General features: G+C 39.4%; 2 protein-coding genes and 1 long non-coding RNA gene across 3 annotated transcripts; all 3 read left to right on the top strand.

The window, feature by feature from the left end:
* Positions 1–217: 217 nt before the first annotated feature.
* LOC122648698 (acyl-lipid (9-3)-desaturase-like) lies at positions 218–11,737 on the top strand. The gene is made up of 2 exons (XM_043841921.1): positions 218–223; positions 9,930–11,737. Exon 2 carries the CDS (start codon positions 9,963–9,965, stop codon positions 11,301–11,303), a length of 1,341 nt encoding a protein of 446 aa, XP_043697856.1. The 5' UTR covers positions 218–223; positions 9,930–9,962; the 3' UTR covers positions 11,304–11,737.
* On the top strand, positions 9,812–25,099 carry LOC122648701. The gene is made up of 3 exons (XR_006331121.1): positions 9,812–9,928; positions 13,729–13,742; positions 25,089–25,099. It is a non-coding gene; the product is annotated as an uncharacterized LOC122648701 (long non-coding RNA).
* LOC122648700 lies at positions 16,590–21,348 on the top strand. The gene is made up of 2 exons (XM_043841924.1): positions 16,590–17,091; positions 20,559–21,348. The coding sequence occupies exons 1-2, from the start codon at positions 16,706–16,708 to the stop codon at positions 21,034–21,036; spliced, it is 864 nt and encodes a 287-aa protein (XP_043697859.1). The 5' UTR covers positions 16,590–16,705; the 3' UTR covers positions 21,037–21,348.
* Positions 25,100–25,342: the final 243 nt, after the last annotated feature.

The following is a 25,342-nucleotide window of genomic DNA, read 5'->3' as shown; positions in this document are numbered from 1 at the left end:
GTGACCACAATATATGTAATCAAACTGACTCAACACTTCTTGATATATCTAACTATGATTTGCAATTCCCTGCTTTATGTTTTGTAGGCCTTTTTGAACCTTCACTAGGCTTAACGGGTTGGGCATATTGCTTTTTGCTAGATGGCCAAAGTATTTTAACATCTGCAGGATTTTCAGGTTCAACTGACAAAATGGAGGCTGAGCTAATCGAAATTTTGCAGGGGTGGAAACACGCTTGGAAGGATGGAATCCATCTCAAAGAAATATGGTTCAATAACTATAGACTAAAGGACCTATTGAATCCTCAAGGGAATATGTATATCCCCTGGAACCTAACCCCTTTTTTCTTTGAATTAGATGAAGTAACTACAAACTTCTCAACTGTAACTTTTGTGTACAAAAAAATCCAATGGTCTAAGCCACTACAATCCTTAACCCCTTTTTGTCTTAGAAATAGAACTACTATACATCCCTTCTTATATGATGTACAAACCTTTCTTTCTTTTTAATTTATAGATATTTTGTTTTCATCAAAAAAAAAAAAAAACACCAATGCCACCTATGAAATTGGTCCACATTTAAAAGGATTAGCAACTTATAATTATGTAGAATAGTACATCCCTTCAAATTCAGGTTGTCCCAGGAAAATAGATTATCAATCAACAGCCACTGGGTCTCCAGATATCCATGTTGAACCTTATGCGTCCTAGAATAAGGAACCTGACTATTTGGAGATTCCAGCTTTCCAATTTTTTGAGATGTTCAAGTATCCAGTTTTTTCACCCCAAAAAAAAAAGTAAAAGTATCCAGCTAAGTAGGGGTGCAAGTTTGGCCCAGTCAGCCCGAACAGGGCTTGGCCGGGTTGAGATATTTGGCCCTGAGGACGAGTCAAGGTTGGAAATTTCTGACCCTGAGTCAAGGTCGGGTCGGGCCAGGGTTGAGGCCTTGGACTAAGACTGGCTCGGCCTGGCCCGACCTTATTTTAAGTTATACTATAAAATGTATATTGATATAATATTTATATTATAAACTTTAAACATCACCCACATTTTGTTATATAATATATTGTATACGATGATAATAAGTGATATAATACATTTTATTATAGTGTTATTTTACGTAAAATTGTTAATTTTCTTCCTGGCCCATACCAGCCCATGCATTTCCTTCCCCCCTCCCCATGTTCAGGTCCAACAAGGGTCAGCCCAGCCCGACCTTGCGGGCAGGTCAGGGTTGGATTTTTCAGGTCCTGAGTTAGGGTCGGGTCGGGCTTGGGCCTAGCTAAGGGGACTCAGGGTTGGGCTAGGGTTTTATAAAGCCCAACCCAACCCGACCCTGTTGTAGCCCTACAACTAAGTTTGTCTAGGTATTCTTGGTATATTTTCCATATCTTTTCAATAAATTTAAATTTAGGTTGTTTTTGGTATGCATTATAGGAATAGATTTTGGGTTTAGAATACATTTGGAAACCCGATTATTCTCTACTTTCTTATTTCAGAATGTATTCCCAATTTACTAATTCCAGAAAGAAAAAAGAAGGTTGTCAAGCTGCATGTAGTCACATGCAGCTTGTGCCCAAACACATGAAGGGTGAAATAGACATCACAACCTGTGAATGAAAAATCCCACCCTTGTTGGATGCCCTTGCGTGCATTCTCATTAGCCCCCGTGCTGGTGTACAAGACCACGTGGACATGCAACGATCCCCCTCCCTTCAAGAAAAGTTACAAATTAATTTGTTAAAGGGAAAATCCTGTTGTAATCAAAGTTGGTGGAAAATAAAGTCGTAACATTACTTTTCTGCTATATACACATTCAGTTTTTTTTTTTAATGAGGATAAATCATTTCATTTCACATATGTACTTTAAAAATGTGTGCTTTTAATGATGATATAATTTCAAATTTTGAAAACAGTTATTACCCGTAACTTAAATAAATTTTGGGAGTAGAACAAGGGGCAATCAAAAAATATTTCAACTTCTTGTTTCAAACCCTTATTTACCCCAACCTTAAATTACTTTTGGGAATATAATAAGTTGTAATCAAAAGAATATTTCAACTTCTCATTTCTATCATTTTGATGACAAGAAGAAGCATCATTTATTAAATATGAGCAAGAGATCATTGTCTAGTGGTGTAGTGCCTGCACCAACTCAGGGTCAATAAGAGTGCATGCATGAGCATTTGACCGAATGAGATTTTTTAGTTCATTGACAGTTGAGCGGTATATTCATGCAGTTTTGTGTCTAGGTGCAGGAATCACGCGACCACTTAGTGTTCTTTTTCCCAATAAATATTAAATCAACATTAATATTACAATTGATTCTGCATGATTCTGAATTTTTCTGTTGATTGTGGTTCCAATGTTACAATTGCATAAAGCATGCGTTTTCTTATGAGCTTATCCTTCATAGAGTTTTCATTCTCCATTTATGTAAACTAGAGATTTAATAAGGGTCAAGATTCCTATGCCAAGCCTTCTTTGCCCATCTAAACTCATGACAAGTCAACCCCGTATTGATTGAACAATTCTTATTAAGGGCAAATATGTCTAAAAAACAATTTCTCTATTACAATTGAGGTCAAAACCGTCCAATATAACCTATACAGCCAATATGTATCAGTCAACTAATACAAATCCTGATACTGATATTATTAACCTCGATGATCATACCAAACTTGGTCAGAATAGCCCAGACATAGGAACGTGCAAATTTACTATCCCATTCCTTGTGAAATAATAAAAAAAAATTCATATTGATGCCTCTATGCACACTCTCATTGGTCTATGTAAGTGCTACATGATCAAGTAGTGACTTTTTTTTTATCCCGAGTAGTAATTACAAAACTTATTACAGTCGAGCCCTAAAGGGGGATTGGTGGGTCAATTGGTATTACTTTATTTTGAAATGTCACTCATTTGGCACGTTCTTGGGGATGCTTAAAAGATGGGTGTTTAACCAGCTGGAAGAGCAGATTCAGGCTCCTATAAAGTCATGCATATGAATATTTACCAAAAAAAGTCATACATATGAATAATTGCAAGGAGGGTTCTCTAAAATGCCGGTGTGGAAAGAATGAGAACTCCACACGGTCCACACCAATGGTTGTCTGATATCATTCACATGGGACCCACATATTTGTAACAAGAAAGACAAATAATAGAAAATTCATATGACGTTGCGAAGTTTTCTCCTTTGAAAGCATAAATAAGGTGATTGAAAAGCAAGATAATATCCAATATGCATGTGACTTTTTTTTGTTTTTGCTTCCTAATAATTCTTTTTTTAGGTACTCCATGCATATATCACATTCAATTGATGGAAACAGAATCACTAAGATGTTTGGGAGATCTATCCCATGGAAAAAAAAATGAAGTTTCGATCTTATTTTGTCACGCGGATGAGTGACATGACAATTCTAATTGTTGGATATCTAAGAAATATACTAACTAGGCACATATCAGATTTCAGTTTCAAATTCAATCAGTCATCTACTCTGTGTATATTTATACATCTCTCTTGGTTCCATATATCTACCACGTGACAAATCTAGGCATCCAACCATCTTTTTTTGTCCTAGGTGGACTATCATGGGTGTCCACCCGGCCACCAATACCGCTCTTCTTCAAAAGAAAATTTATGGATTAAGATATTCTTTTAATTCCTTTTCCTCGCTTACATTGGCTTGTAGGGTCTGAATTAGCTTTGAATGCACATTCGAAGGGATCCCTATAGTGTTGAGGGGAGAGCATCGATTGGTCTTGTCTTGAGGGTTCATGAGCTCTCTTAGTTTTCAATACCCAAAAAAGACAAAAAAAGGGCAAAAGTTTTTCAACGAAGTGAAAAGAAACTCACCACTAGAATACCATATTGACGTCTTCTTATATGAATATCGGAAGTGCCCATTACATTATTCTTAGGGTACGTTTGGTAAATGTCTCAACAAAGAACGGGTGTTCTTGACTAAGAACGTTCTTTGCGTTCTTTGTTTAGAACGGCGTTCGAGACCAAAAATGACTGTTTGGTAACGGTCTCAAGAACGCCGCTCGAACGAAAATGGCGTTTGGTAAAACCGTTCTTCCCTATTTGATGTTAATTACAAAATTGCCATTTCCTTCTAAATTACACCAATAAATACTTGTAAAACTCTTTTCTCTCTTACCAACCTTGGCATAAAATTAAAATATCTCATTAACATAACCAAAGTAATTATAAAAATATACTAAATTTAGAAAATACCATTAAAATTGGGTTCTTATGTGGATTAGTGTCATAACCGACAATGCTATGAACAGTTGAATAAAAATTGGGCCTCGTGGATTCGAACCACCATCCCCTTGGAACATGGTCAAGTGCTCTACCAATTTGAGCTAAAGACCCATCAAGTACTCATTGATTAGGGGACACAGGATAAAGTATTGTTAATTAATTTACTTTGTTCTTCCCAGTAGTACTTCCCAGCTATTTTTTTTTGTTGTAAGGTGGTACTTCCACTAGGACCACCACTCTATACGTGCAAAAACATACAATCTGGTCAGCTTGTAAATGTAATGGATCCATCACAACCCTATAATTCGAAATCACTAATGATGGTGGCACCTTGCCTAACAAGATGGATCCATCACACCCTATAATTCGAAATCATCTATTAGGCAAGGAGTCATGTAGAATTCATTTGCCGTATGAAAGACTATCTCGTTGACATCAATCTAATCAAGACAACTCTACTTAGATGGGTTGATCATAGCCCCGAAAATGGAATTGCTACTCACCATTCTCTTGTAATAAAATTAGCAATCGGAAGGTGTCTCCCTCTAGTGAGCTCGGGGTTTTTTATGGTTGGGGGGGAGGAGGGGAGGCCAGGCCATGTTTTGGTCATAGGCCCAACACATGAACCCCAACAATTTCTTATATAGAACCCCAACAATTTCTTATATAATCTGACCTGCATAGGGTCTGGTTTGAGTTTCAATATGAACATATGACTTCAATCATTATTCTGGTCATGTGTTGAAATTTAAAATTTACCCTCCTGGTTTGTTAGTCCATAATAATGGCTGGACTTGTGCTATTTTAGTTTACTGGTTTCAAAATTTTTTTTTAAGTTAACATAACTAGGATTCCTCCAAAGCTTTCCAACAACAGCTTGGTAGGTTACTCTTTCCTTTTAATCTTAACCCATGGAGTGGTTTTCTTTAGAATATGCTCTCAAACATTTGAATTCGAGAATTATATGTGGTCTCCTCTCATGGCAAGAATTTGAGGATGAGAGCAGGAGAGTGACATGACACTCCTATCCCCAGGATTTGGTCAATAAGATCACAACATCTCACTCCTCTCAAGGACTCATCGTCTCATCCCAAAACCCAAGTTCAGTACAACCAATAAACTTGCAACCACTTTCTCCCAAGCCAATAAAACTCTCTCTTTTCTTAAAACCCTCTCTCTTAGAGACCATTGAGAAAGAAGGCCCTCCAATCTGACATTAGACACACACACACACACACACACACACAGACAGTTTTCTTTATAGTGGATACCATTTGGAGGGTTATAATGTGACAGGGTCCCACTTTACTTCCCACCTTTCCCAAGTCCTTCAACATTTAATGTAGAAGATTAAATTTTGTAAATCTTGAGTGGTAAAAATAGAGGAATTCATAAAATAAAAAATAGAAAAATAAAAGCAATTCCTGAGTCAGAACAATAAGAGACACATGCTCCATGCAGACACACATATACATACATTAGTGATGATATAAAGTAAGGGCATTTATAAGAATAACAGCCGTGTTAGCCTGGATATAAAGGCTTCCACAGCTTTTTATGTAGGACCGCAGATCCAACATTATGAACTTGAAGACACCTGTGAGGTATCATCTACCATAAAATTTAACCAAAAAGAAGCACATAAATAGCAGGATGTAAGCAATAAGGATTTCATTCTAGTATAGTAATGAGATGAGCTTATAGCATTTTATTATACGAATTTTATGAAGCAGACCAACATAAACCCATGCATAGTAAGTTTACTTTTCATATCCAACAGAGTTCACCAAAACAAACAAGGAAAGATAGATTATACAATGTAATATCCAACTCGAAACTCCATGCATTCCATCAACAACAGAGACCCACAATCTCAACTTACAACATAATCAAGAGATCATCTGCTCAAAAAATTTAAATGTTCTTTTTTTTTGAAGAAATAAAAAAGCAAATAGAGAAGAACACTGATTCTCATGCATTACCATAGAAGGATAAAATCATAAGGAAGAAAATCGGATACAAAATTTATTCAAAATTTATTCAAAATCAAGAATACAAAGCAATTTCTATTCAGTAAATAGAGAGAGAAAAAAACCCAACTAAATCGAGTAAACACCATTACAAAGAGAGAGCAGAGAGCTACAGATCCGCTACCTTACAGAGAGAGGGAGAGAGAGAGTCACCTTCACACTTCGATGGCGCAAGGTCGTGGTAGAGAGGATCACGCAGAATCCTTCAAGTTGTTGCTCCAAATCCCGAGACAAAAAAATGAAGTGAGGGAAAGAACGAGACAGAGAGATAATAAAATCATCACAGAGAAAGAAAGAAGAAAGACGCAAAAGCAAAAGAATCGGAATGACTCAAAGATAATAAAATCCCCAAAATCCATTATACCCATACATCCATACCTAAAAACAAACCGTAAAATCACAAGATGTATGAATAAAATCCCCAAAATCCCTAACATCCATTCTTAAAAATCCGCATCGAAAAATCAATTTTCTCAACAAATCCATAATCATACCTTTCGGCTGAATCCTTCAAATTTTAGGGATGTAGATCCAATTCCCGAGACACATGGGAGGAAAAAATTCAGACCGGTCGATCATCACAAAACAACGATCGAGAGAGAGAGAGAGAGAGAGAGAGAGAGAGAAAAAGAATGAGACAGAGAGAGACGGGCAGAGAGAGACAGAGAGATAGCGAGATAGAGAGTGAGAGAGGGAGAGAGAGCGAGACGAGAGACAGAGAGACGTGAGGGAGAGAGGGAGAGAGCGAGAGAGAGATAGAGGGCATGGTACCTGCAGGTTCTCTTATGGGTGGTCTCCTTCGTTTCCCCTTCTCTTCCCCTCCTCTTTGCAAGTTTCTTTCTCAAGCGTCTGAATCCAATGAACCCAATTCCATATCAATTGCAACAAAGTCCTATTGACGAAGATAGAGAGAGCGTGAGGGAAAGAACGAGCAAAGAGAGACAGAGATAGCGAGATAGAGAGTGAGACAGGGAGAGAGCGAGCGAGACAGAGAGAGAAAGAGAGGATGAGAGAGGAAGATACACAGAGAAAGGAAGAGAGAGCGTGAAGGAGAGAGCGAGAGAGAGAAACCATTGTACTGCAGTGGTTCGAGCGTTTCCCTTCTCTTCCTTCCCTCCTCTTCTCGCAGCCATGCTTTCTTTCGATTGTGAAGTCACGGGTTTTGCTCGATAGCCTTCTCGATTTGTTCTTTGTTCTTTGCGACCGCCTCCAAGACGGTCTCAGAAGAACGCTCTTTACTTCAAAATGCCCGGTTCGGTCTTTAAAGAATAAAAACGAACCGATAATCCAAACACTTTTTCATATTTTTCGCTTCTTTTTGAACAAAAGAACTGCTCGTAACACTGCTTCGACTGCTACTAAACGCACTCTTAGAATCCCCTTAGAATCGAATGAGCAAAATATTCGGTACGAATTGAAATCGATCAATCTCGATTTTTGCCATTTTTTAGCTGGTGATCTAATCTGAATATGTAGGGTTCAGATAGAATCCGACCAACTTGAACCAATCCACAATGAAATCAAATCGAATTGGCTGAACCCAATCTAAATCCGGCTGCAAATCCCAACTTGTTATGTGCCCATTATGTATGTGAGTATTCTGATTTGAATAATGTAAGTAGTTATAAGTATTTAATATAACCTAGTGTGAACTATGTAACTATGTAACTATGTAAGTGGTTAAGTAGATGTGGCGCAATGGAAAGAGTTAATAGAAGTTATAGAATAATGAAAGTGGGATAGAGTCGTGGAGGAGAGGATGCATGAAATTATTCTATAACTAATTGTAATCCAATATGATAGGAGTCAGTATTAAGAAAGAGAAGACTTTTGAATTCATAAAATATCTCTAAAGAGATGAAATAGGTTTCCTCACCCAATCCAAGACGTCGACTTTGTCCATAAACCAAAATCCTCTCTATTTTCTTTATTATTTCTCTTCTGATTTTGAATTTTGGTATGTATCAAAAAAAATTCGGTATGAGATACCTATATTGAGTCGATATTCGACAAAGCATTGGTATAGACAAAATAGTGGAAAAGGCACCAGGAAAACCGTAGTCCTGCCTAGGGCTCTCAAATAATTAGATATCCTGAGCAAACAGGATGAATAATGATTATTCAATAGAGTTCGATAAAGGTGGTGTATTCTTTTATAGTAGTGTATGGGGTGTGGAGTCCCGTTGATGGCGAGTCACAATACCCGCACCAATTGACACCTTAAATGAAGGAATCTCTCCCTCTCTCCCACACACACACTTAGACACATACAGGCTAGTTGACTCTGGGGTCATACTCGGTACTAACATTGTAGACTCGTAGGTAAGGGGTTAGGTAATGAAGTCATAAGCACAACAACTCGATCACTTGCCAGTCAGTGCCAACGTTAGGAAAGAAGAACTAAAAGATTCCTCGCATGAATTGTTAAGTATTTTAGGATTCCAACACGATCTATGAGAACGTGGGATCTTGGAGACAGACTTTGATATTTTTGCCCTCTTATTATATGCAATTCATAAATGAATGAATATTCGACTCTTATGTGTTCCTTCGTTTTGTTGCAGGCTAGTAATGGATCCAGTGTACCCAAAAGGCAAAAAAAAAAAAGAAATTCTCTCTCCAAGAAGTCACCATGGTCCACATAATTAACTTATGTAACCTCCTACTAATATGGATTCAAAATTTGAAACCCATCTCTACCCCACCTTCCCAAAATAAATTTGAAACCCATCTTCTTTAGGGTTTTAGAAATTAACTTATGAAACCTCCTACTAATATGGATTCAAAATTTGAAACCCATCTCTACTTCTCTACCTCACCACCAAAAAAAATAAAAAATAAAACAATGAAACCCATTCTTTAGGGTTTTAGAAAAAGGGACTAGATACGACCAAGATTATTGATTTCGATTCTAATCGATTCAAATCCGATTTAAACAGGATTTTAAGTCGATTCTTGTTTGGAATCGATGGCAACTAATTCTACTGCCAATTTTGATCTCTTGATCCATGATCTTCATAAACAATCACAATTCAACAAATTGATTTCACAAGGGATGAGAGGCTCATGTGTCTAAGCGCAGGTTGTGCAGTCAGCATTCTTTTTTAATAGAGGGATAGCCAAATAGAGGGTGGGGATGGGGATACGCCCCAATAAGGGTGTTAAATGATTCGGTTTTGGGGAAAACTGGAAAACAGCTAAATGGCCACCTAGGATAGATTGGTGCCGTCCTACATTAATTGGATTCTAATCTGACGTTAGAGATTCGGCATCTATTGAACTCAAGATTCTAAAATAACGCCACGTGAGTGACTTATCTTTCCCACTTCCTAATTGGCCAGTCCAGATTTCTCTGGCTTTTAAAACGGCTTTTGTGGCGCTTCTTTGTCGTCTACTTCCTCTGCTTCGCTGTAATCACTACCACTCCCCTATATAATCTCCGACAAATTAGCTAAACAATGAGGAGGGAAAGGAAAAAAAACTTGTTCTTCATACCTCTGCTAGTGCAGTGCTCCATGACAGTCATAGCTTGCATATTTTCCTTTCTCGACGGTGAAAGGAAGAGATAGAGCGAAGACTGCCATTCCTATTTCTTTTGGGGTGTTGGAGTTCTTCCTAGTGTGAAAGTTCTCTTATTTATCTTCTTCTGGGTTCGCATTCATGGCTGACATCAGGAGGTACATCTCACCAGATGAGCTCGGAAAACATAACAAACGGGGAGATCTGTGGATCTCGATACAAGGGAAGGTTTACGACGTCTCGGATTGGGGTAAAGATCACCCGGGCGGTGAACATCCGCTTTTAAATCTCGCTGGTCAGGATGTTACCGATGCCTTCGTTGCTTATCATCCTGGCTCTGCTTGGCAATATCTAGATCGGTTCTTTGTTGGTCACTTGAAAGATTATCAGGTTTCTGAGGTCTCCAAGGATTACAGAAGACTTGTTTCGGAGTTCTCTAAACTGGGTTTGTTCGACAGAAAAGGGCATATCACCTTATTTACGCTTTGTGTTATGGCTGTGTTGTTCTTCGTCAGTGTTTGTGGTGTCTTATTGTCTAAGAATGTCTGGGTTCACCTGATTTGTGGTGGGCTGATGGGGTTTCTCTGGATTCAGAGCGGATGGATCGGGCACGATTCTGGGCATTACCAGGTCATGGCGAGGCCTGGTATCAACCGGTTTGTGCAGATCCTTGCAGGAAATTGCCTTACAGGTATCAGCATTGCCTGGTGGAAGTGGAACCATAATGCCCATCACATTGCCTGCAACAGTCTGGATTTTGATCCCGATCTTCAGCACATTCCCCTCTTTTGTGTATCTTCGACCTTCTTTTACTCGCTCACTTCGTGCTTCTATGAGAGGAAGCTGACTTTTGATTCTGTCGCTAGATTTCTGGTGAGTTACCAGCATTTGACTTTCTACCCTGTTATGTGCTTTGCTCGGATTAATCTATTTGCCCAGTCGATATCGTTGTTAATCTCTAAGCGGAGGGTTCCTAAAAGAGGTCAGGAGATTGCCGGGGTCCTGGTTTTCTGGATTTGGTTTCCTCTACTTGTTTCCTGCCTTCCCAATTGGGGGGAGAGGGTGATGTTCGTGATTGCAAGCTTCTCCGTTACTGGAATTCAACATGTTCAGTTTTGCTTGAACCATTTTTCAGCAGACGTCTACTTGGGCCCTCCTTGTGGGAATGACTGGTTTGAGAATCAGACGAAGGGCACGCTCAATATCTCATGTTCATCATGGATGGATTGGTTTCATGGAGGATTGCAGTTTCAGGTTGAGCACCATTTGTTCCCCCGCTTACCTCGGTGTCATCTCAGGAAGATTTCACCCTTTGTGAAAGATCTTTGCAAGAAGCACAATCTGCCTTACAATATTGCTTCATTCTGGGAAGCTAATGAGATGACCATTGGGACTCTTAGGACTGCTGCACTTCAGGCTCGGGACCTCACAAGCCCTGTTCCGAAGAATTTGGTCTGGGAAGCAGTTAACACTCATGGTTGAGGTTTTGCAATTCTTAACTGGGCTCAACTGTTGCTGTCATTTGACACAAGTGACGTTATGTGCCTACTTTTTTTTTGTCTTGATAGTTGTCTTCTGATGGTCATCCAACAGTGTCTATGGATGGAGGACCCTAGCTTAGTCATTGCTTGCAGTCATCAATCATTTGTTCTTTGATCCTGGTATTCATAGATTTTGATCTTGCGGCTTCTAGATTGAGGTTACAATGTCGATACATTTGTTTGCAGACTTGTTTAGTTTCCTTTCAAGTCTATATCTGTGATTGGATATAAAGAATGTTATTATTGTGTTTGAGTATCACAAGTGCTCTTCCATTAGTTTAGCATGCTTATTTGGATTGTGGAATTATCTATGTATGTTTGGCCTAGGTTGGGAATTACTCTCTGTTCAGTTTAATTGATGTTACATTTTAAATTGGGTCACCTTGCAATGCTACTGCTAGATTCAAAATGGGTTCAAAATCACCAGCTTTTGCATTGCTCTTATGGAATTATTTAAAAATGATTTCATTTTTATATTGCAACCCAATGTTCTTGTCTTTTTTTTTTTCTTCAATCTGAGAAGTTATGATTTTCAAGTCTACTGTTTAATATGTTATCTTTTTGGAATGTAATAAAATCTTCTTCTGCTTTGCACTTGAAAATTTTTCAAATTCAATCGCTTAAAAGTTAAAACCGTGTGATAGATTTCTTATCTAGGAATTTAGATTCCTCTATCAATCTTTGTTAATTGGACTTCCTTGGGCATTGAACTCAGAAGATAATAAAGTTGTAATGTATCTAGTTGCAAACATACGTCAGTTGGAAGTAAGTTAATAGATAACAGTTTTATGTGGGCCATTAGATCAGAAATATATTGCACTGCATGCTCTGGTAGTGCCACAAAGCAAATCAAACTGGGTATAGTTTCCCTGGATTCTATTGCGTATGCGATAGTCTGTTTTTGCTTCCATTCTTTTGCTTGTCTTAAGAAATAAATAAACATGTTGACTGTAGAGAACTTAATATTGCAGCACTTTTCCCTCTCTTTTTTTGCATCTATCTTTACAATGTTTTCTCCTATTCTTACTGGTCGTTATTGTTGCGAAGTGTCAAAGGAAAACAAAGAATATTCATTTAAAATTTATTTTAATCTTACTGAACCAAATCATCTGTTGCAAAACTGAACAAAATTCAAAGTAAAAAGGGAAAATAAACTGATTTTTGACTTGCGAAACCCAAATCCTTAGAAATGTAGGTCGATGTGGTTGGAAACTGTAATCAGTTTCCTTTTGAAGTTCTGAATTCCTCAATGAGATGAACTTCTCATTGCCAGGTTCCAATTATCAACAAGAGTCCATAAACTTTTCCTTTGCCATCGTGTGACATTGATACTTTTTGTAATGCTCTACTATCTAAAAAAGCGTAAAGGTAGGAGATTTGTTTACTTGTGCTAAGAATACTTTATTTTAGTTGATTTTAGTGATGTATGTAATGTACATATGTATGTTAAATATATTTCCTTCTATGCATGTTGAAATGTGTAGACTCGACCAAATAATAATGGAATTGGTGATTTTAGTGTTTTGATTTTTCACTGCCAACCAGCAATTACAGGATGGGTTTTTGCTTGGTAGCTTACCCTGTAGTCTGCTCACCCTTGTTAACATATTCAAAGTATATTACATTGAGCAAATAACAAGTTATATGAGATTTGTAAATTCAGTGCCAAAACCCTTGATGTTTATCCATTCTGGCTTAGTCTCATGTCACTTGACTGAATCCAACCTGGTAAGTTGACTAGATCAATGCAATTGGTTGAATCAAATCTTACCTGAGCAGTTAATACTTCATTCGCTGTAATTGTTTGCATTAAAATGCAAAGTTACCTACTTAAGCTAAACAAATATTGTTTGATTTTGTTTTCTAATTTCAAGATTTCATAAGGGATGTACCCAGTGCACAAGGCTCCCGCCACTGTGAGGTCTGGGGAGGGTCATAATGTATGCAGCCTTACCCCCTTTTCGCGGAGAGGCTATTTCCTGAATTTCAAGATTTCATAATAAAATCTAGAAAGCTTCATCCCTCATACCTATTGTAACTTTCGATCGGTGACATTCATCCTTTTCTGTGTTGCATATGCTCCGTAGAATGGAATTAGAAGTGTAGTAAGTTTGGGATGATAAAGGTTGGACTCAAAACTCGTGCTACTGCAGTTCAAAGCATGGAAGCCTGCCAGCTACGTTATTGCATATGGACAAGTGCCAGTTAATTGTTTGAGAAACTTCTAAATCCATTATAGAAGATTTATGATAAAGATGTATAATGTTGAAGTTTGAAGCTTCTATTATTCAAAATCGATTTACCTAAAACTGTGTAAATAGTATGTTAATAATACAGATCTGAATCTAATTTGAATATCTAATCAGTCCTCGAGGGTTTTGTAAAGTTTCTACCTAGATTCCTGCAAATCCATGGTCTTTGTACCATATTTACTTTGAGTGAATTCACATTTTGGTGACTGTATTTACTGGGTCCTTTTAACCTGATTAATAGATGCAACGGTTTAGTTTCTCAGTTGTGGTTAACTTGATTCAATCAAGTCTCCATGGGAAATTCCCTATTAACTGGGTTTGGAGGGAAACCCCTCAGGGTGAAATGCCTTGAGAGAGAAACAAGTTGCTCCTATATGTGTATTATCCATGGATGGTGACATACTGACATGTGCTAAAATCACCTAGAGTGCAAAGAAAACCTGCATAGTGATAAGCTTAGAAGTTGGAATTAAGTCTCAAGTCAAAATTTGCCCAAATAAAGTAATGTTGGTTCATTGAAAGCTGATTCGATTTTCAATGAATTGAATGTCATATGTTATGGATGCAATTTGACCAATCTATGGTTGATCTACAGATAGGATACAGGTATAGGAAGAGAATTACTTTTTGGACCCTTTAGGTGAGTGTCCTTACTTATTTGGGTGTATACTAATTTTTGATCCATCCTGGACTGGACTGAATAGACACCCTAGCAGACTGAGGATGGCAATGTTAAAGGGTTGGCCAGGCTCAGGCTGTGGTAGACATAACATATTACTGGGGACTTACTTTGGCTTACTACCGTATGGTCTGTAGACGTCTTATGTGAGGATTGGGTTTGTTGTGAACTGTGAACAGCTTTGGAAATTATTACTATACTAATAGGGGTTCTTTGTCTTTGCTGGTTTCTAATTAATAGATGTGCAGCCCTACTATTGTTTCTTGCACTCTTTCGTTTTATCCAATATAAAAAAAAAAAACGTGAGTTAGACTACTTTTGCTTCAGTCACTTTTAGCTGTAAAAATCTTAGAAGGCTGAGAAGATCAGCTCATTGATTTGTAGAGTATTGTGGTTATCATAAATCGAGAGGCCAACAATCAGAGGATGTGATCCTCAATTTGTTTGAAAACATGTCTGATTGCATGAACTTAAACTCTAAACTTTTTTTGTCCCCTTGGTTGCCTTAGCCTTTCTTTTTCAAAATCTATTAAAATGAATTGGTTGAGTCCAAGGTTTCTCTATTGGAGAGGGGTTGTACCCCAACTTTGGGGCACAACGGTTTTATTAATACAAACTACCGTCCATGCATACTAGATCTAATCAACTGTCTATTCCACCTCTACTACGATCTTGATAGCCTATGTTTGTTGCGATAGTGATATGTTTATGGGTCGGATCCCTCTACTGCTGAGTTGTCCCAATTTCCCTATTGCCACAGACACAATAAGGTGAGCAATGACCGCCTTATTCCTTTCTGAGTGGGGGTAAGGCAGTCATTTCACACCTTATTGTGTCTACGACAATAGGGAAGTTGGGGCAGCCCGGCAGTAGAGGATATAGATCTTGTCCCTTTGGATAAATTTTATCATTTCAATTTACTTCTCCTATATTTACTCAAATATTCTTATCCCAAACTTCTTTTTTATTCCTTCATAAATCTAAAAAAGAAAAAAAATACAAAAAAGAGAGTAAACTTCAACCTCTTTTTTCTCTCTTGGAACTTCAATATTCTTATGAGGCGCTATTCTCTGTGCCGTAGCGCAGCCTACGCCCAGGCACATGGGGGTGGGCGCAATGACCACCCAGCCCTCTGCCCATGTGCCTGGGCGCAGGCTGCACTGCGGCACAGAGAACATTCTCCCTATTCTTATATAGGAAAAAGGAATGCTAAGTTGCTAACCCATAAAAGGGCGCGGCGTGTACCTGCACCTAGACACAACCCATTGTGAAAAGATCGGCACATCCCTGGAAAGGCGGAAAAGACAAGGGGTGTGTCAGTCTTTTCGTGTTGGGCTGTGTTTGGTTGCAAGTACACGCTGAGGCACAATACTGGTTAGCGTTCTTTCTCCCATTCTTATATTACCCTTGATCCCTACCCTCCCCTCCCCTCCCCCTCTGCTCTAGCAGCCTATATCAGCCATCAGCCCTCAGCCTTCAGCCTTCAGCATCTCCCATCCCCGCCTTCTCCCTCAACAATTCCTTTCCTTGCATCTCCCTCCCTTCCCTCACCCTTGCATCTTCCTCACCACCCCTACAACTTTCTTAACATCCCTGACCCCTCTACCTCCAAAAACCCTACAAAAGAAAGGGAATTAAAACAAGAGAGAGAGAGAGAGAGAGAGAGAGAGAGTAAAACTGTTGATAGACGTCTGAATGGTCCGACCGTGGTGGATAGTCTGGTCGACTGATCCTGTAAAACACTTGTGTTGAATTGAAGGTTACAACATGGGCCGATATATGTCAAGGAGAAACGCTGCAGCCCATAGGGCTTTACTGGTTCATAAGACTAAGGCCCAGGGCCATGAAGCTGTAAAGGGCAAAAAAATCCTCTGTATTGCCTTAATCTTACAATACCTTGCAATTTGGACCTGAGAACTCGACACGTGCAGAATTAGGTCAATCGAGTTTTGAATGAAGCATCTTCCACGTGTCATACACTCAAACCCAAACTGATAACGCAGCACAAGTTATAGGAATTACAGAGGATTTTAATCCCCTGTAAAAGACACCAATCATATATTTTTAGGAAAAAGACTGGACACACCGCCTGCTATCGCAATCTAACGCACACTGTGTCTATCTAAGGCTAAGCCCGTCCTTTATGATGGCCCGGTCCCTATTCAATTGCTTTTTTGTGCAATTCTAAAGCCAAAAATCCAACTAATCTTATCCAAATCGATTTTCTCTTGACGAAAAGTGCTGACCTGGCACTGGATGGTAGGTCCTTAATAATGAGTCATCGTTAAGCCCGAAAAATCTAGCAACTCGTCAGCGTTTCGCGGCAAAAATGGGTCTCCGTTCCGTAATGATCTTCTGAAGTTCGCGGTCTTTGGGAGCGCAAGAACAATATAGTATCGATCTGTTACGGTGATGGCTCTTCTCTTTCCTTCGTCGAGTATTGCTTCTCTTTCCGTTGGCTTCCGGTATGGAATTTCGGTCAAGCTTTACTCTAAAACAAACCCTAGAAACAGTAGTAGAAACTCCAATAGCTTGAGGGACAAAGGGAAGATCGGAATCAGGTTTACCGGAGTTAGAGTTGGGGTCTGTTCGGGCACTAAGGATGGCGAGGTTGTGGAGGTGTCCGGTTTCGAAAACAAAGAAAGTATATCTTGGCAATTCTCGGCTCCAGTAACGAAGCAGAACAGAGAGGCTGAAGAGAAGCAGAATTACTACGTCAATTTGGGATATGCTATTCGGACTTTAAGAGAGGATTTGCGAGAGATCTTTTACCGGGAGCTTTGTTTCGATATTTACAGGTTCAACTTTATTCCACTTTTTCTGCATTTTGTTTGGATACGTATCTAAGATTTTGATCGAATTTTCGTGTCTGAATTTTTTCTTCGGTTTATCAACCTTTCGCAGATAACTTTGATTGATGATTGATTGGATAAGTCTTTGTCTAGAATCGATTCTTATGCTTTAGTAAGTAATTAGATACTCTTTGGTGGTTGATCCTAGAAGAATTTCATTGTTTGGAAGCTCTGGCCTATCATCTGATTGGTTGGAAACTAGGAATACGAGTCTATGGCGTTTAAGAACCATGCGAGTCATTGGTTGTAATGTCTGGATTGTTGGCATGCTGACGGATGCTTTTTGGTTTTCGGAGGTTTAGGCTCTTTTCATCACATCTGCTTATGTGAATTTCTGCTTGTAATTGGCAGAAAATGTTACGTGCAGTGGACTTGTCAATAAATGCATGCTGAAAATCAAACGATAAGTAAATTAGGCATAGCAAATGAGACTAGTAAGGATTGAAGAATGGGTCCTCATAATGCATTACTGAAAAGAGAAAGTTCGAGTGGTACAAGCCATTGAAATTTCATGGTTCAGTGGGCTTCATGGGTTGACAATGTTATTCAGGAGAGCAAGCAATTCAAAACCAGAAAGATGGGTGACGGAGAAGTGGGGGAGTCTCCATTTATTGTAAATTTCTATGGTTAGGGTTTTCTGGATTTCTCAAATAGTGAATTGTATTTAGGTTTTCAGAAATTTGGGAATATCTAAGATTATCTAACAGTAGGAATCTAGGGTGTTTGGAAAATGGGAGTAGATGGGTAGTTTAGTAGGCTTTAATGGTGATCGATGGATTTGAACAGGTTTATAGGATGGATTATTTGTTGCCAGTTGTAATGGCCTCACAGAATCCCCTGCCAATCCCACATTGGCCATCACTTGGAGGTTCCTTGGGCATGTAAGTGAGGAAGGGAATACCCCCCTAATAGGTGCATCTTTTGGGGTGTGGACTGGACCTGTGACATTTGGTATTAGAATTGACCCAGGGGCGCTGGGGATGTGGGTTTGGGAGCACTCAGTGTTGGTCCCACACGGGGGTATGGGTCCCCTTAGCAAGGGTGCTAGGATTGAGCAGGGACTGCAGTGTAGGCCCACACAGATGTGTGGGTCCCCCTGGCAAGGCCCTAGGGATTGCGTGGGGGAGTTATCACAGCCTCGCAGACTCCCACATCGACCACCCCTTGGGGGTGTCTTGGGCATATAAACGGGGAAGGGAAACCCCCCCCCCCCCCCAAATAGGTACATCTTTTTGGGTGCTGACCAGATCCATGACACTATGCTAGCTTCCAATTAGTTAGGGTTTTGAAAGTTTGGATTATGGCAGAGATGAGAAACTAGAATTCTGATAGAGAAAGAGGAAGGCTGTGGTCGATGGTATAATGTTTCCAAATCTAACTGAAATGTATAGAAAATTAAGAATAAGAGAATAGTTATTGCAATTATACCAATGAATTTCCCAACATTATGCCCCAACCATCTTACTATAAGGAGAGTGTAGAACTAAACCTGCAGCATAGTAGCATGAAATCTCATTAGTTATGCATAAATTTGATCAGAAGAGCACTTCTACTGACTCAAAGATAACTAAAATTAATTCAGACTCCAAACTAAAATAATTCTCCGAAAAATAAAATTATTTTAAAGATTCATTCCCTTAACGGCATTTCTTATGATTGTTTGAAATCACGTTGGATTTGTAGTTGTTTGATTGGTAACTGGAAATAAGTATAGTGATATAAAGATTAAGTAGGAGTAAGTTTCATTATCGTGGAGAAGTCCTAAAGAAAAGTGATGGGAATCTGTCTCAACTTTGACTGCTATATAAATAAGGGTAGCGGAAACTATATTTGGTCATTGAATGGCTTATTTTGAAGTTGCCAATATTAGACCAAAGATAGTCCTGTAATCTGAGAGAGGAGTAATTGAATATCTGCAACTATACAAATCCTACTGATAACCATCTTTGATCAAACTTTTGTTGTTGCATTTAGTTATAATTTTCTTTGAACAGACATTCCGGTTTCAACATCTCTACCTGAGGAGATAGGATCATCAATAGGGAAGGAACAAAAAGGTCTACAAAACACACTTATAACCTCTAGAAATTATATTGGTGGACATCTTCCAACCTATGGGATGGTGACACTTCATTTTTCAATATTCTGCAATGTCAGATGTTTGTAACTGTCGTCGATACTAACACCTGTATCATTGACCCTTAGCTCTCAGTCCATCATCTTTTGAAAAGTATCCTTTCTCTGGTGCTATTTTAACTCAGCAATCATGGAAAGTTATACTTCATCCAACTTGTATTGTTTCTCGAGCAGTTTCAGTATATGAATGACATGATAAATCTAGTGTATAGGTAAAGGCCCTTGTGAATAGTTTCTTGCTTAAGTAGTTTGACTCTTGCTTCATTGAGGATTTCTAACAATTGTTTCTTTCCCATTGCTTTTGGATGAAGCAAACTGGTAAAATAATAGGCCCCTAGATGACAAGGGGACCCAGGTTAACATAAAGCTGATGGGGCCATATTAAGATTCTGGTACATTTTTATCCAAACCTTGTTTAGAGAGAGAATCTAGCTATAATTTTTAATTAATATAGTGGGTGTGGCTCAGAGAGTCAGATGGTAAGTGTGTTAGTTTTTAGCATTTTTGGTCCCAAATCCAGTTAAAGGAGTCTCATATCAGATTGGCAGCCAACATAAACATAGCCAAATCCATCTAAAATGAATTATTGAAGTGGAATAGGATTGGATAATTACAGATAGTTGGAATAAAGCTTGGTTGAGTAGTTGTTCAGGTGGTTTTTATTTATGTTTGAGAAACAATTAAGAGCACCAACTTACTTGGGGCATTTTTACATCAGTTAAAGTTTAAACAACAGGCTGAATACAAATCAGTGTACTTGACACCAGTTTTGGCCTTGGAGAGACAGGAATATTGGCTTCTCTTGGTGCTTTTTTTCTAAGAAATTAGCAAAGTAAATGTGGATATGCACCATACCATTTTGGACATTGGTGAGGACAGGCCAAGTCCAGTGAAATTTTTAATCCTATTCCAAAATCACTTTTCTTTCTAGCGAGACAAAAGCCTATAGAATATGTGTGTTCAGTTTTTCCTTGAAAGGATGAATCAGAGGAGCATGGTGGCAGTTCATTGATCTTTCAACTCCTGTATAAACAACATGCTAGTGAGACCTATCCAATTGTGGGTACCCACTCCATGCAATGCGTGACATTAAGTGATATACTGTGAACCACCACAGTACTTGTCTGGGATTTTTCCACTACCAAACTTGTGCAGCAAGGTGTGATGAACAACTACCATGGACAGTGGTTCCACCATGCTGTGCTATACTTTCTCGTTTATATGCTATTCTGTTCTGTGTTTCAAAATTCTAACATTGTACTCTCTCATGATCACAGGGATGATATCGCCTTCAAAGATCCTCTCAACACTTTTGTTGGCAAAGAGAATTACAAATTAATTTTCTGGGCATTACGGTTCCATGGTAAACTATTGTTTAAGGCTTTGTGGGTTGACATCCTGAGTATGGGGCAACCTTTTGAGGGTGTTATAATGGTCCGGTGGACTATCCAGGGCATTCCTCGTGTCCCCTGGGAGATCCATGGCCGTTTTGATGGCACTTCTGAGTATAAGCTTGATAAAAATGGGAAGATCTATGAGCACCGTGTGGATAACATCGCTTTCAACTCCCCTCCAAAACTCCAAGTACTGGCAATAGGAGACCTGATTCAATCCCTTGGATGCCCCTCAACACCAAACCCAACTTATTTTGAGATCTCATCCTCTCTGCTTATGAAATCCATTCCATTTCTTGTGGTGAAGTACTATCTAGCTTTTGCCCTTGCTCTCACTTGGAGATTTGAGGCAGAATCTTGAGAATTTGTTGACATGCTAAACAAATTTTGGTATAGGTATTGTTGTAATATACCAAAGATGCTTCTCAGTTCTCATTCCAGATCTAGTCTTCCAAATCATTTTGGGCAACATTTGACAGATTTTGTAGTGTATATTGAAAAAATGTTCTTGTTTGAGTATGACTTCAGCGACATCTCAAGAAACGACGGGAACTGGGTTGAAGCACCCAGGCTGCACCATCGACAGGGATCTCTGAAACATTCTATATTGTATATTCTTACTACAGTGTATTAAAAGTTCAGTATATAGTAAATGGAATATTGAATCCTTATAGCATGCTTGTGTTTCTTGGAATGAATGTGTATAATCTCAAGGTCTTGTTGGTGGTTCTGACAAAATATTCTTGTTCTTGAATCATTACAAGTTTACCATACATGGCAGCTGAGTTGGCAACTAAAAGTTTCTGTTCCACTTAAGTGATCAAATGCCAATAGGGGAAGGTTCTGCTGTATATCATTATGCCACTGCCATGACAGTTACTCTTTCAACTCTGTTTTAGTAAAATTCAAGAATATTTCAGTGCCTCTTTACAGGATAAAAGGCTGCAAAATTTAAGTGAAGCAATGATGTGGACAATCTGAATGGTTGGATGGATTTTGGGCCTTTTGGACTGAGCATGTCTAATGTGTTGGTTGAACTCAATTCTTACCTTATGATTGGTTTTTCCTCTTGTCTTCAGCATTTCATAGTTTAAATTTAAACTCTGTTCCCCATTTCTTGCCCATACTTTATATTTGGTTTTTCTCCTCAAACAGAATAAGGTCAGTTCCCAGGCCACGAGGGACCGACTCTCTCCTCTTTTTCTCACCATGCAACACTTATAAAAAGGAGTGAGTGTGTCCTCCTTTTTCACCTGCCACGAGCGTGCAGAGAGGGTAAAGAAAGCCACATAGAAAAAGGATTTTGGGAGAGAGAGAAAACGATAGATAGATATAGCCTTTTTTTTTTCTTTTTATAATACCATTTAGGGAAAAGCATCACTAACCGGTGGTGTGTGTGTGTATACCTGCATTCAGACACAGTTCAGCACAAAAAGACCGCCACATCCGTGGACCTTTCTATCTTTCTAGGGGCTGTGGTAGTCTTCTCACTTTCGGTTGTGTCTAGGCACAGATATACGTCCACATACAACATCGATTAACGTTTTTTTTTCCTACAATTTATGAATGAAAGCCACGAAAGACAAAAAAAGAACAAGAGTCTAAATACAATGCTTCACAAATAAAGAGGGAAGGGGGATAGAATTCCAAAACAAGGTATGCTGAATTGCTGCGCTATGAGCTGCGAGCCGATCTACAACGAAATTGCCCTCGCGTAAGGTATGAGAAAATACGATCCTATCAAAGTGTTTCCATAGCACAATGCTATTAGGAATTGGATTCGTCATGGAAAAGCTCAAGGTGTCCTCCGTACAAAGATGATAAAGGATTTAAGGAGCAGAATTTAACCATACCGTCTTACAAGTTATTGAGAGGGACATCCGTGCTAAAGAGTGGACACACACAAATAGTAGTGTACGGAGAATAATGCACAAGGATGGTGATACATAGGGATCCGATTCCTCTACTTCCGCTTACCCGGTATTACCGTGCGCCCCCACACACAAGCGCGGCGAAAAGTATCACCTCACTCCCGCTCGGGCAAGGCGCTTGGGCAAGGGTAAGGCGGTACATTCCACCTTGCTTGTGTGTGGGGCACACATGGCAGTAGGGGCAGGCGGAAGTAGAGGAGTCGAATTGGGTACATAGAATTATGGAGAAATGTTTCTTCGAGGGAGTGTAGTGCCTATGCTAGACAGAGAGTGGGGGCAAAATGATGACCATGTCCCCATGAAAGATGGAAATGCTTATCATGTTGATGCTTCTGACATAGAATTATGAAGAAATGTTTTTTGGGGGGGAGTGTAGCGCCTATGCTAGACACAGGGGGGCAAAATGTTCGTCATGTCCCCATGAAAAATGGAAATGCTTATCCTGTTGATGCTTCTATGCAGGGTCCATGCTCCCTCAGAGAACTCTTCCCTTAGAATCATACATGCATTTAAAGATTGTAAATTTCACTACCAAGTACCAACCAGATGATGGTACAGTAGCCATATGTGACAAAATCTTTATTGAAGAATGAAAGTTTCTCGAGGGTCATAAATCTCTCGTATGAAGTACTGACGCTGCCTTTAGAGTCCCATGATCCCATCCAAATGTAGATGAAATGAAACAAAATCCATCTTAGAGAACTATAAATTTGAAAAAAATGAACTCTGTTCGGGAGTGTAGCATAAGTCAGCACTCTCATTGGTCTATCTCTCTCTTTTGTTTTAAGGAAGAGAGATATTTATATGCACTGGGCAGCCCTGTCTCAAAACATGGGATTAGGGATTGAATTGATTGGTTTATTCCCAATAAGCTAGGAATCAGCCATTAGATTTGAAAATTCAACAATTTTAGGGTTCCTTGGCATGAATTTACTGTGTCAGATAAGTCGAAATTAAGTTCCATCATAGTCGATTCTGGTCCAAAATCGGATTTGTTCACAGTTGATTCTGATCCGAATTAGGATCAATCATGACCATTTTCAATCTGAATCGATCGATTCACTGATCCAATTCTCAAAATTTTAAACCATTCAGGGTAGCTCTGGGCTTGTTCACACTCCTGTCCTGTACTCCTGTCTAGATTCTAGATATCCGAGTGCTTCCACACAAAAACGACTAGAAATGGGTCTTGTTATTCTAAAAGAAGTAGGCCAAGGTTCTCGAAAATTTATTTTTGATCAACATCAGTATCATCAGCACCTTTATTGACTTTGGTCTCCGGCAATACCGATATGGATTGGCCAATATGATACCAATGCCAAGGCGTTGAGCTCTTCTGTAGCGTGACACAGTGTGTAGCACACATCCAACGGCCCTATGTGTTCGGGCACATTGCCCAACACTCTGTGTTATACCCGTACCCCAGGATATAATTAAATATCATTTCTTCTCGTGACGTGTAGATACCGCTGCCATGTATGCTGGTGACCTGTTCTCCATGATGGTCAAACCTAGCTACAAAATCGTTGACCACAAGACGGTTTTGCTGTGGAGGAAAGATTCCTCAACCGCCGATGGGAAAGTTCGTTGTGGCGACTTCGGATTACCCTCCAAGTACCAGCCCGGAGCGAGGAGTTCGGGAGAGCATCCTGGACCGTCACCTCGATTGGATAATTCGTTCGGTGATGAGCTTAGCATTGCCGTGGCGGTGCTCGGGTCATGGGTAATAAACCATGACAGGGGAAAAGTAAGTTCTAGCCTCAAGACTTATTAATTATTCTTCCTTGGTAACCTCAAGTGCGGGTCCGGGCTTGAACCGCTCGAGCTATTTCATGAGAGAAGGGAATAATTTAAGTTCGGGTCCCCGTACCTTTAGGAAGTACATTGGGGACTTATACCCATCTCATATGAACCCATCTAAGAATGGGCTTTTCCCTAATTAAGGCTGTGGGCAGGCCCATTTAACCTATTGACCCAATGATGGGTTATTCCATCCACTTATCCACATAGAACTAATGGGTTGACCCATTAAGCCTCATGACCCATTTGACTAGAGGTACCCAAATACCCATTTATTATAAATGAGTCCATGAGGGAGAGAGAGAACATTACTTCTCCTTCATCATTCTCTTCTACCCTAAATCGTGGAGGAGAGAAAGAGGAGAGAAAGAGGAGGAGGAAGAGAAAGAGGAAGGAGAGAGAGGCTTGGAGGAAGGTGGAGACCCCATCTCTTGGGCCATAAATCGTGGAGCTCTCTCATCTTGGGGTAGGTAAGCTATTGAACCTTCTTCCTTCTTCTATTTTGGATTTTAAAAGGGGTTGGGTAATGGGAGAGATTGACCTAGATCTCTCTTGGAACCTAGGGAGTCGATGGAGCTTTAAAGCCAAGCTATGGTGGAGTTATTTCACTCCATTATGAGCTCTAATGTGAGGGTTCTCATTGCCATTTGAGAGATTTAAGGTTGGACCCTAATGAGCTTAGGATGGAGTTTCCTAGAAGTCCTTGTGCTTTAAAACCACTTGAAATGGGGTCCTTGGAGGGAATCCTTCGGATTTTGGACCAAGGTGTGAGGGTTTACATGTGGGTTCAGACACGCAAGAAACCACCCTGAAATTACCTTCCCGAGAAGGATTACTGTGAAGGTCGGATTTACACTCGGTTTGTTTTAAATCACATCGCATCCGACCTTGACTAAAAGCTGTCCGAACCCCTGGTTTCCTAGGATTTACATGTGG

This window comes from Telopea speciosissima, chromosome 1 (assembly GCF_018873765.1).
Source record: "Telopea speciosissima isolate NSW1024214 ecotype Mountain lineage chromosome 1, Tspe_v1, whole genome shotgun sequence".
NCBI classification, from domain to species: Eukaryota; Viridiplantae; Streptophyta; class Magnoliopsida; order Proteales; family Proteaceae; genus Telopea; species Telopea speciosissima.
This window is presented reverse-complemented; position numbering and strand designations above follow the sequence as displayed.